Raw genomic sequence first — 15,029 nt, 5'->3', positions numbered from 1 at the left:
CTTGTTTCATGTTGTTCTTATACATTTCCAACTGCAAACAGCAGCTACTGCCAATTGTGTTTATCTATATTTATTTTGCCTTTTCAGTTATGATCAGATAGGATCGGCACAAAATGCTTTGAGCTAAGTCAACGGTACAGTATTGAGTATATAGTTGTAATTTAGTCATTCAGACATAAGTTACTCTTTTTTCCTTGAAGCTTGTAATTTTGATACAACAACTACAAATCTATGACTATGCAACTCTTATCAGGTACCTTAATGGCAAATATGATCTATTGTTTTTATCTTTAACAAGGAAAAAACAGAACCAAAGGTTGCATGTTGCTCTGTAGTGCAGCTTCTATGCTGCATCTCTGAAACTGATGCTAATGTGCAAGTGGGCCTCAGCTCCAAAGCCGTTACACGATGTAGTAACACACCGTAACCAGCAGGTGGTGGTATTACTCTGTGGTAAGAACACACTAACTGAGGGAGAACAACTGCCTTTAAAACGGATGATTGAGGATCTTCTCAGACCTGCATCTCAGGTGGGGTGAACAAATTAATAAAATATATATTTTTACATTATTGGCATGGATGGATAGAGTATTAGAATATTGCACTCTAAATAACTGCACACTAAGTAAATAACTGCACACTATGAAGCATTAGTTAAATATGAGTAAACACCTTAATCATTTATAAAATGATGAATTCACAAAATATTACAGAGACAAACAAAAATAAACGGTAACACTTTATAATAACTGCACGCTATGAAGCATTATGTAATACTTCATTTACAAATGGTGAATCCATCATTTATAAAGTGTGGAACAATGCTTCATAAATGATGAATTAAGGTGTTTACTCATACTTAACTAATGCTTCATAGTGTGCAGTTATTTTTAAATGTTACCGGGCAACACTGTCTTTATTTCTGAATGGTAATAAGATAATAATCTTGATGTCACAAATGACAATTATCTGTGTATGATCTCTGCTTCAACATCCATCCTCTGGAAAGCACTGAGCTCTCCCCTTCCAGCTGCAGTAGTCAGCATTATGGACCATTGGGAGTCCTTGTCATTTGATAACCTTGATCACGATGCCTTGTTATCTGCTAGATTTCCTCAGGGATACGGCTGCTTGGAAACACCTGCTATCAATATACTTTGTATTCTTCTTTCTCAAGTATTTGTTTTGTTCTTGCAGTTGCCTGAGCACATTGAGGACTCAGATTTGACTGATTTCTATCTAATTAATTAGAGCTGTAAGTTTGCTCTGTGATTTTCTCAGTGACTGACAGAGATTTGACAGATCTTTAAAGTCACATTATTAATAAAAAACTAAATTGTTACATGAATATCAATCACACTTTCTTTTTTTTTAAAGGACACTGTCTCGATTCTACTAATAATGGCAGTATTGTTTGCTCTGTAGCTATGAAAGGAAATAAAGATCAAGACATTAGTGAGAAATAAAAAACATGAATTAGTCAAGGTATACTCACTAACATGGCTGAAACTAAGCAACTATAATAACACACACACACACACACATATATATATATATATATATATATATATATATATATATATATATATAGACTGTGCAGTTTAGTTTCATGAGTAATTTCTGCTTGATGAAATCTAATAAAGTTTAAAGTCTGATTATTTTACATTACCTTGTCATTCATACCAAAGTGTTAACAAACCAGATACAGCCATAAAACACTTGGTATAAAGCACTAAGTGTCCCAATAGAGCTGAACTGGACCAGCTATACCGGGGTAATTTAAAAATAACAGCAGATCTATGGAGTGTTTATAGGTTACATACAGTTTATTGCTGTTACTTTTATTCATAAACACACTAGCCACATTTAAAATATTTTACGATGATGCGAAAAAAAAAAACTTTATTGAAATGATTTGATTGATAAAAGCAGATTGTCTTTTCTTTTCTTTTTTACAGGAAACAGATGGTTGTTAATCACAAACTGAGAGGAGGAGAGTGATTTGCTCTTAACTGAAGTGGATGATGTGTTTGTGTGGTTCTTGAATTGTTCTGGCTGTAGTAATTACATAAACACACAATTCACACTAGCGTTACACGCTGAAACATGTGGACACACAACACACACTTAGGGAGGCACTTTTGTATTTCCCCTTCACACACTGGTATATTCCAGTACTCTGAGCATTGTAAAAGAGAGTATAATGAGTAAAAATGATGTTGTTCTCTCCTCAACTCCTGTTTGGAAGCCAGGTGATTGTCAAGAGGAAGGCTTAACAGACTGGTTGCTAATCAGATTTATGGTTCTTCTGGGTCTGATCGCCCCCACCTGTCCCTGCAGGTAGAACATTTAATTAAACCCATTTCTCACATATATGCAAAAACAACATATGCAGCACAAAAGGGGTAGCCACATTTGTTTTGCTGTTTAGGGGTAATTGCAACTTAGATATGTTTACGTCCCTGTTGCTGGCTGCCTCTGAGACACCTTTTAAAAAGGGAATAAGCCCATCACAGGGAGTGAGGAGTGAGCCTATTACAGGCATCCACTTTCTGTGGTGTATGGATGCTGTCAAACTTAACTCACACCGGGCTCCTATTCCAGCCAATTAAACTGATATACAGTGTTCATACTTGTGTGATGTAAAGCCGCACACATGCAAACACACACTAAGAGGCTGGCTTCTTATTCAAAATGTGAATAACAGTAATCCCCTCATCATACAAGTGCTAAACACACACACACATGCATGTATAGACGGAAGAGGGAACAGAGCAGGAGGACGCACACACACACACACACACACACACACACACACACACACACACACACACACAGTGCTCCTAATCTGAATTGCAGATGTTTGTTTGTGGCCTCCCTGTCTGCCAGCACCATGATGATGAGCCATTCTCGTTAGCAAGGAGACTTTTAGCCGTAATTATCTGGTAATGGCACTTAACCCAACTCCTCCTCTAGTGTGTCTCAGTGCACACACACACACACACACACACACACACACACACACACACACACACACACACTTTCATGCAGCTATAGATGGACAGGCAGACAGACACACACAGCTGGATGGATATCCCTTGCATATAGACAAAGAGAAGCACACTCAAACAAACAGACACACAAACATAAACATGCAAATAATAATAACCACACACACAGCTAAACAGAAGACACACACTGACAAACACACAAAGGCACACACACAAACACACACGTGGCTTATCCCTTCTCCTCTGTCAGCCCCCATGGCTAATCTGTGCAACTTATTATCCAGGAGATAAGGGGAACTGTCATCCGTCAGTCAGAGAAGGGAGGAGGCAGAGGGGCGGCAGTCCATTCATTGCATATTTAAACAGAAAGAGACTTTATTGCAAAAACCTTATAAGGCCAGATGTGGTAAATTAATATGGCTCCTTTCACAAAGTCAAAACATCTTATCACTGCAACAAAAAGATGCCACAGTGTGAAAGCATCACCAAGGGAGCAGCAAAAAGTGCTGATCGAGGGAAAATGAAATGGACCAAGAGAGCGACAGAAGGTGAGAGGGACAATGTCGGACGGATAAAAGGTAAAAGGAGACAGAGTGTCCATTTGCTTTCAACAATCACATTTTATTGACATGGTTGTGAAACACTTCAATTGTTAATTCTGTGAAATCTTTCACACGCACAGGAGCGCCATAAACTGACATCTCCTCTGCAGAGCTCTAAGAGGCAACACAAAGGCACACAGGAAGGCAATGAGAGAGAGAGAGAGAGAGAGAGAAAGAAAGAGGGAGAGAGATGAAGAAATAATGAAACGGGGAAAGAGAGGAGACAATAATGGAGAATGATTCAAATGAATTACTACAGCAAACATAAGCACACACTTTGCTTTATGTCAAGTAGCTTTGCAGAACGTGCTGTGGCCTGAAAACAAAAAGGATCTTTCTTGGATGAAAGAGACAAGCAGATTGGCAGCCTTTCGGGGTTTCAGAGTGTTGACCTTACTGTCTAAATGGCAATAACATCAGAGCATTGGGCGCCTCCAGCCAGCAGGGGCAGCAGAGCATGACACTGTGTGTTGTTGTTGTTGTTGTTGTTGTTGTGCAGGGAGCAGCACAGTAAGGAAGGACCCACATGCAAACTTAGACAGGCTGATGCAAAGAAAAAACTTTGATAAAGCAAAAAGTTGACAAAAGTCAGGCAGGAGCAGCAGCAGCAGGCAGGTCCCAGGTGAAGGAAATGCCAACATACAAAGATCCATTCGTTATAACTGTTGAGTGACTAAAGGGGAACAGGTGAGCTGAAGGTGCAGCGAGTGCAGGGCTGACGAGGGCCAGGTGAAAGGAAGCGGGGCCGCCGCACAGACACCTCTCCTCTCCTCTGGGTATTTTCCAGAGGAGAGGAGAGGTGTCTGACAAAATAAAACAGGAAACTCAACGTGAATGAGGGACACGAAGCAACCAAACAAGTGTGCTGCTGATGTATGCTGCGCTGTGTCACAGTGGAAAAAGACACGCTTCTACCAGCTGAAAAGAAGCAAGCCCGGTCGTGGTTGATGGTGAAACAGCTCAGTCTCACCAAACATAAGTAGACCGTTAAATCGATGCAAAATGTTTTAAACATCCAGCAGGCATGGAGGAACATTAGCATTCATTTGAAGTCATGTTTCCTGGCCCCCTAAAGAAGGCCTTGTTGTTGTTTTGTTTTCCTAAATGCTCCACTATGTTCAGCTACTGTCTGTTTTTAGTGCGGGCAGTAAAACTAGGTTTTTTGGGGGGGGATTCTTAAAGAAATAATCAACAATGCATTGTTACAATAAATTATGTTTAAATAATGCAAATTTATAAAAAAAATTATAACAAATTGAAATGTGCACGTAGCACAGAACTGTTCTGTTGAGAGGAGGAAATGAGCAGACTGAGGTTAGCTTTGCTTTTCCAAAATAATTTCATAAGTAGAGTCATTCCAGGCTTCCCAACATATTTTATTCATTTTTAAGTGGCAGGTACAAAGTGAAGATGTTCTGCACTCAGCTACCTGGATGCCCCACTAACTCCAAATGTTCACTAATAGAGTCCGACATTAACTCCATTTAGCACAGGGGATGGAAATAGTTTGAGGCAGAGGCAGACTCTCCACCACAGTAATGTGAAGGTGGATTGTTGTTTTTTACTCTTTCTGACTATTGCTGGAATTGAAAACCAACATAAAATGATTGCTTGAATTTAGGAGAGCATCTCTGAAAAAAAATTGCGATGACATAGAAAATAGAAAAATCGAAAATACCAACAGGTACTTTGCTTTTTTGTTTAGGGCCATACTCTTAATTTAAAAAGAAAAGCCACACCCGTTAAGACAGCTCAAAGCAACCATATCATGTCACAATTGGCACATTCTTCAGCTTGATGGTGATAACAGACTTTACAGTTTAACAATATAAGTTGTAATGAAAGAGAAATATGCACATTTAGATCAAATATGCTGCAGTGTGCTCAGACCTACAACACTGACATACAGAGTATAGCCCATAACACCATAAATAATAACCCTTTGATCGCCTTCGACTCCCTCAGTTATCATGAATCTTCGATGACACCCCTGACTTCTGTAATGCCTGGGGAGATGACAGCGTGGGGCACCGGTCGGGTGGAATCTTCAATGAAGAGCAACGGCACCTCGGCAACAATGGGCAGACCAAAGAGCGCCCATATCCTCAGCCAGCTCTCCCCACCGGCTCATCCATCAAACCCCAGTGAACCGTCAGTCCTTTCAACTCTCCAGGGACTCCACACATCCCCCGTGGTAACTAACTGTACTTTTTCTTCCCCTTTGGTAACACTGTCCGCCCAGTTTACACTCACACTTCAGTTCGGTTTCTCTTGCCCTTCTAACTTGTCTGCTTTTTCTTTTTCTTTGGAGTTTATTGTGAGAAAAAGAGGAAATAAACACGTCACACGTCAAAATCACCCGCGTGTCCCTGTGAAAGGTTTTTGGTGACCAGCATTTGCAATTAACCCAAATCTTGGCACTTTATTCATCATCGACTAAAAGTGTGTTCATTTGGCCAAAGCCCAGTAATCTGTAATTAGATCAAATACAAGACAGGTGTGCTCCCACTGAGTAAATTGATTAATTCATAAAATATTTAATGTAATATAAATTAGAAGATATAAAAGCACATTTTGAGGTTACTTGCCTAAACATAGTTCCAAAGATGAACCTGGCAACAATCAGCTAACCAGTTACTCCATGTACATATATATTTTACCCATAAGATTGCTAGTTTTTTTTAGTATCAATGGTAAACAGACTGCACTTAGTGTTACTCTGCCTTAACAAAGTGCTTTACAATTGACTGCTCATGCATGCAAGGTACTGGCTTGTCCATCAGTATTAACTTGTGTTTTGCTTCGTTACAATCGTTTATTTGACATTAATTAATGACCTGTGTCAAAAATATTGTTGTCATACTTACAGGTAGCGAATGCTACCTTGGCTTACAGTTTTACACAAAGTTTCATTTATCTTAAAGCTTATGAAATGTGGCACGTGAAGCAGATGCATGGCTTGTTATCCAGATGTACCACAGAGAGACAAATAGGTTGGACAGTTTTTATAAATTTAATATATCAATATATAGAGATATTTATCAACAGCTTGATTTCATAGAAACGTGATCGAGACCATTTTGGCATACAGTACAGATATTCCATGTAAGTACAGAAGTTGCTAAGTTTTAAACTCCCCCCCACCCCGTCCCTCACCAGTTAACCCCTCCCTCGCCTTCCCGCAGATACAGGACACAGAAAAACAGAAAGAGTAAAAGTATACAGGAGCACAAAACAAGGCACCAATAAATTAAAATGATAACCCCTCTTTTTTTTTTTAAAACACACAACAAAATCTATTCAACAGAATTAAATACAGTTTGAACTCTAAACATCTGCAATGCTGTTAAAAAGCAAAACAAATAAAAAACAAAACCCAAACAAACGGGACCGACAGGAGAAAAAGTTAAATAAAAACACTTTGGCAGATTATTAATTTTTAGTTACAATCAAGTAGTAAATAAATCCAGTGCTCTTGAGTACAAATAAATTCATATATAGTCAACACTCCTTTTCCCCCCCCAGAGGTTTATGTACATATTTTTTTACAGATACATTTAAAACATTATCAAAAGGTTTTTGCTGTATGAAAACGTATTTACAAGTCATGATTCAAAACCATTGGACTGTACCATTGGACCCCAACCCCCCTCCCTTTTATTTCCTCCCCTCCTAAGAACGTTATCTCTTTACACAGTGCAGAAGGCTTCTTGAAAAGTTTTGTGCAACAAACAGCGTAAAAAAAAATGCCTGTCGTATGGCTGTGGAATGGACTGAGCCCTAAATGGTTTTTTGAGATTTCCTTGCAGGCAATGACACCAGCAACATTTTGGTAGACAGTTTTTCAAAAAATTGGAGCCAATACTTTTTTTATATTTGCAGTGATTATCTTCCACAATCACTGTTGAAGTAAAACGTCCAAATATATGACAACACAGGTATTTATCAAAATGTTGCTTGTGTATGTCGTCATCCCAACACTCAACGAGATTTACACACAGACTTCACAACTTCTTCCCCCAACCTTCATTTTACACTGACTGGTATAAAAAAGGTAGGTGACTGAACATTACCCTTCAAGTAATCAAACAGCTAGAAGATCAAATATGAAACAGAGAATGGTTTGGCAAGGAGAGAGAGAGAAAGCAACAACTACAACTCACAGACTAATAGTCCAAAAAACACATGATAATAAGAGGAACCAGTTGAAGGTGTAGGAGAGTCACTGGGTCAACAAGAGCTAATTGCCAGCCAAGTAGAGTCAACGAGGGCTCCTTCCAAAGTCCAGAACTATATCTGGGGCGTCTGGGGGGGAGGTGGTTCTCCTGGCTTGTTCGTCTGTTTGCTGGTTCTCAATCAGGAAGGGTTTTTTCCCCAGCTTGAGCGGTTTCCTTGTTATTTTGAGGGCTTTTTTCCTCCAGTGTTTTCTTCCAGTGTGTAGGTGTATGTGTATGTGTTTGCCTGTCTACCCAAAGACTGATAGTCCTTGCCAAAAAGGAACAATGTCGATGGCTAAGATGAAGATGGGAGGGCAGGAGAATGAGAGCGCACAGAGACAACAACGCCAACTTTGCCGTCTAAACTACCACTCAGTAGTATAACAACCATTAAAATACTTGAAGTCTCACAGCTGGCATTACTTTTGATCCAGTGCATGATGAAGTGAAATGGTGGAGAGAGGTGAGTGAAGCAGTCAGTGCACCCTGGGTCAGATTCTCTGCCAGAAAAGACTGGAAGTCACCAATTAGAAGATCACAGAGAGGAAGAGCAGGTCGAGCGACGGGACGGTTGAAAAAAAAGGGAGCACAAATCAGGAACACTAAAATTACTGCATGCAATTATAATGGCTTGGATTATGGGTTATCATGGCTGTTAGTATTGGCTGAGATCATCTAATAATGTAACATTGTTCCCATAAAATAAACCAGATGCAACTTTGTCATGGCTGTTTGACATAACCTCGTTGTGATCGTAACCTGCCTATCATACATTAGGGTTTGATATAGTAGCAATATCCCAGAATCACTGAACATATGAACCTCAACACACACACAATTAATTATTCTTCGACCTTTTCAGCACAAGGCTCAACTTGATCCTTCTAACTTCCGTCGGCATTGATTAGCTCCTAAACGATTCCTGAAAGTATGAATACAAAATGTCCAGACGGCGAACTGTCTAAGGATGATCTCTTCAATTACTACCCAGTAGATGATGAATGACCAAAGGCCCTCTCTGGACTTTCTCAGCCTTCTTCAGTGGAAATGGCTGCACTTAAGGTGGCCACAAAGTGGTCCAGCCAACCTGTCTTCACACTGTAGCAATAATAACTTTTCTAAGACGCCACTCTCAGTCACCTCAATAAATAAGCAATTTATTCTCCCGACTGCAAACCCTCCGTATGGAACTCCATTAGACCTGCAGCAAACATGGACATGAAGGAAACGTGGAGAGCAGAACTGATTCAGCCCAGGGTTCAATACAGCGGCGAATTTGTGATTTATTTAATCTCAAAGATATCTGACCCGTTTCATCTTTCTGGGTACCTCATCTGTCCTTTGGGACTTTGCAATCGTTTTTTTTTAATGAAAGAAATATGAAATTGTGATCCATAACAAGCCATTGTAGCTACTGAAAATATTGGAAAATTACCAGTTCATACGACAATGCAGCTGTGTCAATTGAAACGGTTTCCTTCATTCAACCCTATATTCTGCCAAAAATACCAACCGCTGCATGTAGCTACCGAACAAGTCGAATGCTTTTTATTAGGCTTCATCTGTGCAAGTGAATGGTTATGGCCTCCCCTTGTGCTCAATCCTCCTTCATTAGAAAGACGAAGGGAGGTGTGGTGCTGGGGAGGACTATCATTTGCCTGTCTAGAACGCCACTTGTCTCATACAAGACATACAAATCCCCCTCTGTGCATCATAAACTGAGAGGAGAGAGAGTGCAATCCTTCTGAGGCAGGTGAAAGGGAATGAGTGTCAGAATACCGCAACACATCAGCAGAAATCTGGCAAAATGAATGGCCCACTATTCATCTTCCAAGTGCAAATCTGTTTGCCTACCGGACAGTTTAGTCTGAATCCCGGCAGTCGTTTTCCTGCCTACCGTTGTCTTTTCCTTGCTTCCTCCCCTGTGGTTACCGAGCATCCACACTGAGCAAACATTTCTAGGAAACAGTGAGCACCATGAATAATAACTACCGTACCATTAATCAACCGTCTGTACAGTAAGATGAATGAATACATATGCAGAGTATATACTGAGCCTAAGTTGGAAGACGTTAATGGTTGCGAAAACAGAGGATGGGACAAACAGAAGCAGTTCTTAGCTCACCTCAGCTGAAATGCAACATTTTTCAAATGTGTTATTCTGAGAATGGAAGACCATTGATTTCGGTATATCTCTATACCCAATATCATGTATTATAAGTGTGCTTTGTGTGTTTGTTGTGACTAAATGACATCCGGAATTGGAAAATTATTATTCTGCCAAAACTACTTGTAACAGCTATCGTATTAACTTGTCATAACAGCCTATAGTAATTCACTATTACAACGTATTATGAGCAATTATTGCAATAGTCACGGGGCATAAATTGCATCTGATTCAATGAGCTGGAAGCTTGTCTGCGGTAAGCCAATGGAAGATCAGCCCTTTACGCTGGTTTACACGCTTTCTCTCTATCCAGCCTTCAAACCAAATCAGTGCTCGGCTCAGTCAGCCTCGCCGTACGACTCATCTGCTCACACAAAACGAGCCCTTTAACAACCGCGCTGAGCAGTCAGTGACAGCGGAAAGTGATTCCTTCCAAATGTTTTTTTCTGCTGCATCTCATCCAGAAAACACACAGCCACATTGATAAAAGACGGGGAGGTTATCTTGCTAAGAAACACCAAAAACAGTGCTGTGAGGCCACTGGAACTCTGGGATTGATAATTATGGAGAAGTTGTGAACCCAAGTCATGTCAAATCATAGAAAATTGATGATGTTGGAGCTACTGTGAACACGTAAGAGCAATGCAGTGTTAAAGACTATTGGAGCCAACATTTCAGAAACTCACACTTTGCAGCATTCTATTGATAATAATATTTATGTCAGCAGATAAAGTAATCAGTAAGATACCTGCTTTCCACATAAGTAACCACATACAAAGTTCTGTTTATCAATTTCTAATATCATGATTATAAGAAAATGTTAGTGATGAAAGTAGGGATGCACCAACACCGATACCGACACGGAGCTTGATTTGGTATTGGTGACAATGGGGCCACACTAATCAATTCAATGTTTGTATGTATTTATTATAATTATGAATTATAATTACAGTTTAGGTTTTGATGAATTTGTTGCTGCATTCAAAAGGTTTACACTTGAACCGTAATCTGTTAATTAAAAAAAAATGTTTCTAAAGACGCTGGTGTACAATTAATATTAATATCAAACGACAATTCAGTAAATTTATAACCATGTATATCCATTTATTTCTTACATTTTATCTTACAAAGTTGGGAAAGCGATGTTTAATTAAAGCCTGATGTTGCCTTACATATACAAGAATGATCTCACACAGTGAGGCATACAGCTTATTAATCAAATACTGGTAACGCAACGGTACTCGGTAACCAAACCCAAAACCAAGGTATAGCTATCGGGACAGAGAAAGTCGGATTGGTCCATCCCTAGTAACTCAACACAGTCACAGGAATGTGTTTTTGTGACACTCTGCTGTCTGTTTGACCTCTCAAGTGTTGATGGTAGCCAACACAAACAAACTGTCGGGAACACGAGTGAGTCCTAACACCGCAAATGAACAAACAATCCCAAGTTCATTATCGAATATACTCAAACCTCTGATACCTGGAGATAGGATTACCCATAACCCCTTTGCCTTTCTGCCCTCTGGTGGCACAAATCCTCCTATTCCCATCAAAGGAAAACAAAAACACCCTCCCTAACTCTTTCGCCTCAAAATCACCGCCAAACATGCAGACAACCCCATCTTTTTCTTCTGTCTCCGTTCCCCTTGGCTATATTTAGGTTTACCTGCCGACTATTCAATATGTCGAGGGGTGGAATCTGAGACACTGGTGGGAAAAAGGATGACATTCCCCCTGTTTATAAAAATCTGTTGTGTCAACTCGAGATGAAAAGGGAACTATGAATACAAAATAACCTCCTTGGCTACTACTGTATCTCCTTGCAAAGTTAAACAAATCTGCCTGTAGTACTGTAGCACTGAGAGACGCCGATAACATATTTACAGCAGCAAACACATACAAATAAATAAAAACGCCACAATATGAGGGAATTAAAAATAATGCATGCCGGCTTTTAATCCCTGTACGGTGGCCAGACAGCCTTCTATTTACAATGTGCAACCAAATGAGGTTAGTTAGAACAAATTCATCAAGCAGCATTTTACACACCACTACAGCTAATAAGAGGCAGAGAGAAGAGAGGAGTGGAGACTACTAATGAACTAGCACTAAGGGAAGTAGTAGTGGCTAGTAGTGGTAGTAATGTTACTCCAGGGGAGAAAATAGGAGAAGGGGGATTTACAAGATGTACATGTCATCCCTGCTCCTCAAAAGGGGAGGCCTTCTCTTTCTCCTCTGCGTTGTACTGGCCTCTTAGTAGTGGTGTAGAGGCTGTGGTGAGAGGAGGGGCCAGGATAGGATTGGGGAGGGGGGCAGGCTGCATCCCCCCCCTCAGGGATAGCCATCATCCTCCAGACTGAGTGCCACGCGCTGCAAACAGCAGATAAAAAGACTGTTACCACAGGAGACTGGTGAAGGTGAGAGAGAGAAGTGAAACACACACAAATAAAACAGAGAACCATGATGGACAGGGAATAAAGAAAGACATCGGCACCCAGAAAATAAATGGCAGGTTCATGTATAATCCATTTTCCTGCTTTCTGCTGCAGTCCATACTCCTCTCCCTGACCTTCCTCCTCTCCACTTTTTAATTCCCTAGTTCTCTGTCTGCTCCTATGCAAGGAATGTCGGATGCTTGCCTACAGCCTGAAATGTCTGGCCCACATAATGCCAACCGGATTTCTCTGGCTGTCTGAGTTGGCACAATGCCACAAAAGGAAAGGAAGGAGAGGAGAGGAAAGGAAAGAAGAGGACAGGAGACATGGAAAACAAGTTAAACAATAAAATAGATTTGTGCAGATGTAAAGCGAGAGAGTATGGTTCCCTCTTTTCAGCCCTTGACTGAGGGGGGGTAGTTAATTCAACCTTGAATCTTAAAATGACTCAGTCGTGCACCTGTTTCCTGTGTGTGTGTGTGTGTGTGTCTGTGTCTAGCCTGACATCATGCCAATGATACCCATAATTCTTTGCCTCTCTCTCTGGAGCAACACAAAGCAATCTGTGTTCCCATGCCAACCGATCAAAGCGCCAGTCTTCCCAACCCCCTATAATCCCTTTTGGCTGCCCTTCCCCGCAGGCTTTCCAATACCTAAAACAACAAATATATTCAATACATGGCATGAGTGTCCAAGACATTTACCGGTAAGTGCATTTTTGTGCAAATTACAGCTGGCATTGTTTCCGGAGACATGCAAGTGGTTCTAAAAAACGGTGTCGTCAGCAACACATGAAGTGCCGAGATTCATGGTTTCTGCAATTGCACTGAAGACACAAAACAGTGTGCTTGGTTCTGATTTGTGCTCCCTTTGTTGAGCTCCCTGTCTTATGTACACTGTAATTAAATCAATTAATCAACTTACTGTAACGATGTTACGAACTACTCTAAAATCCCATTTACGGTCTGTCCTGTCATTCAGCGGGCTGAGGTGACTATGAAGCTAGTCCTCCTTCTCCTCACCCAACACTAGCCTCAGTGACCCTTTAATGTCTGAATGATCCTTTGTTATCATCTTTAGCAGCAAACACAACAAAGAAACATCTACAAAATTCCTCTCTGACAAGGATGCTACCTTGTGGCACATATTTTCTGTTGCCTAGTGACCATGTTGAGAAATTAGATTTTTGCACCAGCTGCTTCTGTAAACAAGGATGATATGTGACTGCGTAGGGAGTTTGGTCAAGAAATGGTGGATTCATAAGAAACATGTCGCCCAGTAACAGAACTAACACTTCAATAACCAGAGAAACCAACACAATGTACAATAAAGTAAATGGGACGGTTGGTTGGCAACAAAGAAGTGATGGTGATAAACGCATGTACTGTATGATTATGGTCATGTAGGTGAAATAAATGTGAACATCGTGTACTCATGAAGGGCCTACGTGTGTGTGTGTGTGTGTGTGTATGGTTGGTGTTTTCAGTGATCGCTGCAAAAATGGCGTGTGAGATTGTGGGCATGCGCAAGTCCTTTCTTTCCACCAGGCCAACATGTACAGCAGGCAGGCTTTTACAAACCCTGCTCGTCCTCCCAGACCCCAAACTCCTTCCTTTCCTCTGCACCTCCTCTCATTTGCTGCTGGAGAGCATCGGTGCCCCCGAGTACCAGTGAGAGTTGCTGTCTGTGACACCGCCCCCGAGAGGAAGCGCTATGAACGGCTGACTGTGGCTGCCACTCACTGCTGGATACACGTGGCCAATGGACTCGCTGTGTCGCCCGATGTGGATCTCGTCGTCGTCGTCCTCCGTGGTTTTGCGGTACACCGGGTTGTCGAAGTTCATGCTCTTGGTGTTCTTGCGCCGCCAGTTGCGCCAAACCAGGTATCCGCCGGTGCAGAGCAAGCCGATGACCACTGTGGCAAGGATAGGGACTGCATGTGTTTAACACACACACAACAACAACACACGGCGGGAGCGTTAACACAGCCCAGGGGACACAGAGCGGCGCTGTCAGCACTCACACGTACAAACAGGCCACACGCACGTTCCTTTGAGGGCTCATTATTATCGGCCTTTATTTTTATTTTTTTTTATTGTATATAATCTAATGCACACCTGTAAGACAGGTTTGTAGGGGGAATCAAATCAGGAGGACACCAACTGTTAGCTAGGAATTAATTTGTGTTCATTTTGTTACATTTGAACATGTATATGTTTAGGACTATAAATACAACATATATAATTTTTATATTTTTTTATTGTCATACTTTTTGGGGGGTTTTGTAATGAATTCTAGACTGTAAAAGTACGTAAAAAGACCCTTTACTCTCTAATATGCAGAGAATATGCTCAACTTTTGCAGGCTCCCAGACAACTTTGTTTATTGTTGCTAAACTGCAGTGATCAGTGTCTTCTTGTTTAGGATTACCCACAGTGTATCACATTTAAATGAAAACAAAAATCCAGATCATTTTCAGGGAAACTGGTAAAAACTGAAAACAATGAGCCTTCATATTGTTTACATACATCCCATTACATTCCCTTAAATCTCAATCTTACAGAATGATCAACATGCATAAACATGAATGCACA

The 15,029-nt window shown here is 40.8% G+C and overlaps 1 protein-coding gene across 2 annotated transcripts in view; it reads right to left on the bottom strand.

Moving 5' to 3' along the window:
- Window positions 1-6,797: 6,797 nt before the first annotated feature.
- Window positions 6,798-15,029, bottom strand: part of lrp8 (low density lipoprotein receptor-related protein 8, apolipoprotein e receptor) — a 149,967-nt gene continuing 141,735 nt past the window's right edge. The window contains exon 18 of one of the 2 annotated variants that reach the window (XM_034530752.1): window positions 6,798-14,368. In XM_034530752.1, coding sequence (XP_034386643.1) covers window positions 14,067-14,368 — 302 coding nt within the window. In that variant the 3' untranslated portion in view covers window positions 6,798-14,066. The remainder of the gene's footprint in view (window positions 14,369-15,029) is intronic. The other variant, XM_034530753.1, reaches the window with a different exon arrangement.

This window comes from Cyclopterus lumpus, chromosome 4, assembly GCF_009769545.1.
Source record: "Cyclopterus lumpus isolate fCycLum1 chromosome 4, fCycLum1.pri, whole genome shotgun sequence".
Taxonomy (NCBI): domain Eukaryota; kingdom Metazoa; phylum Chordata; class Actinopteri; order Perciformes; family Cyclopteridae; genus Cyclopterus; species Cyclopterus lumpus.
The sequence above is the reverse complement of the archived record's forward strand: the minus strand, read 5'-3'. Positions and strand labels throughout refer to the sequence as shown.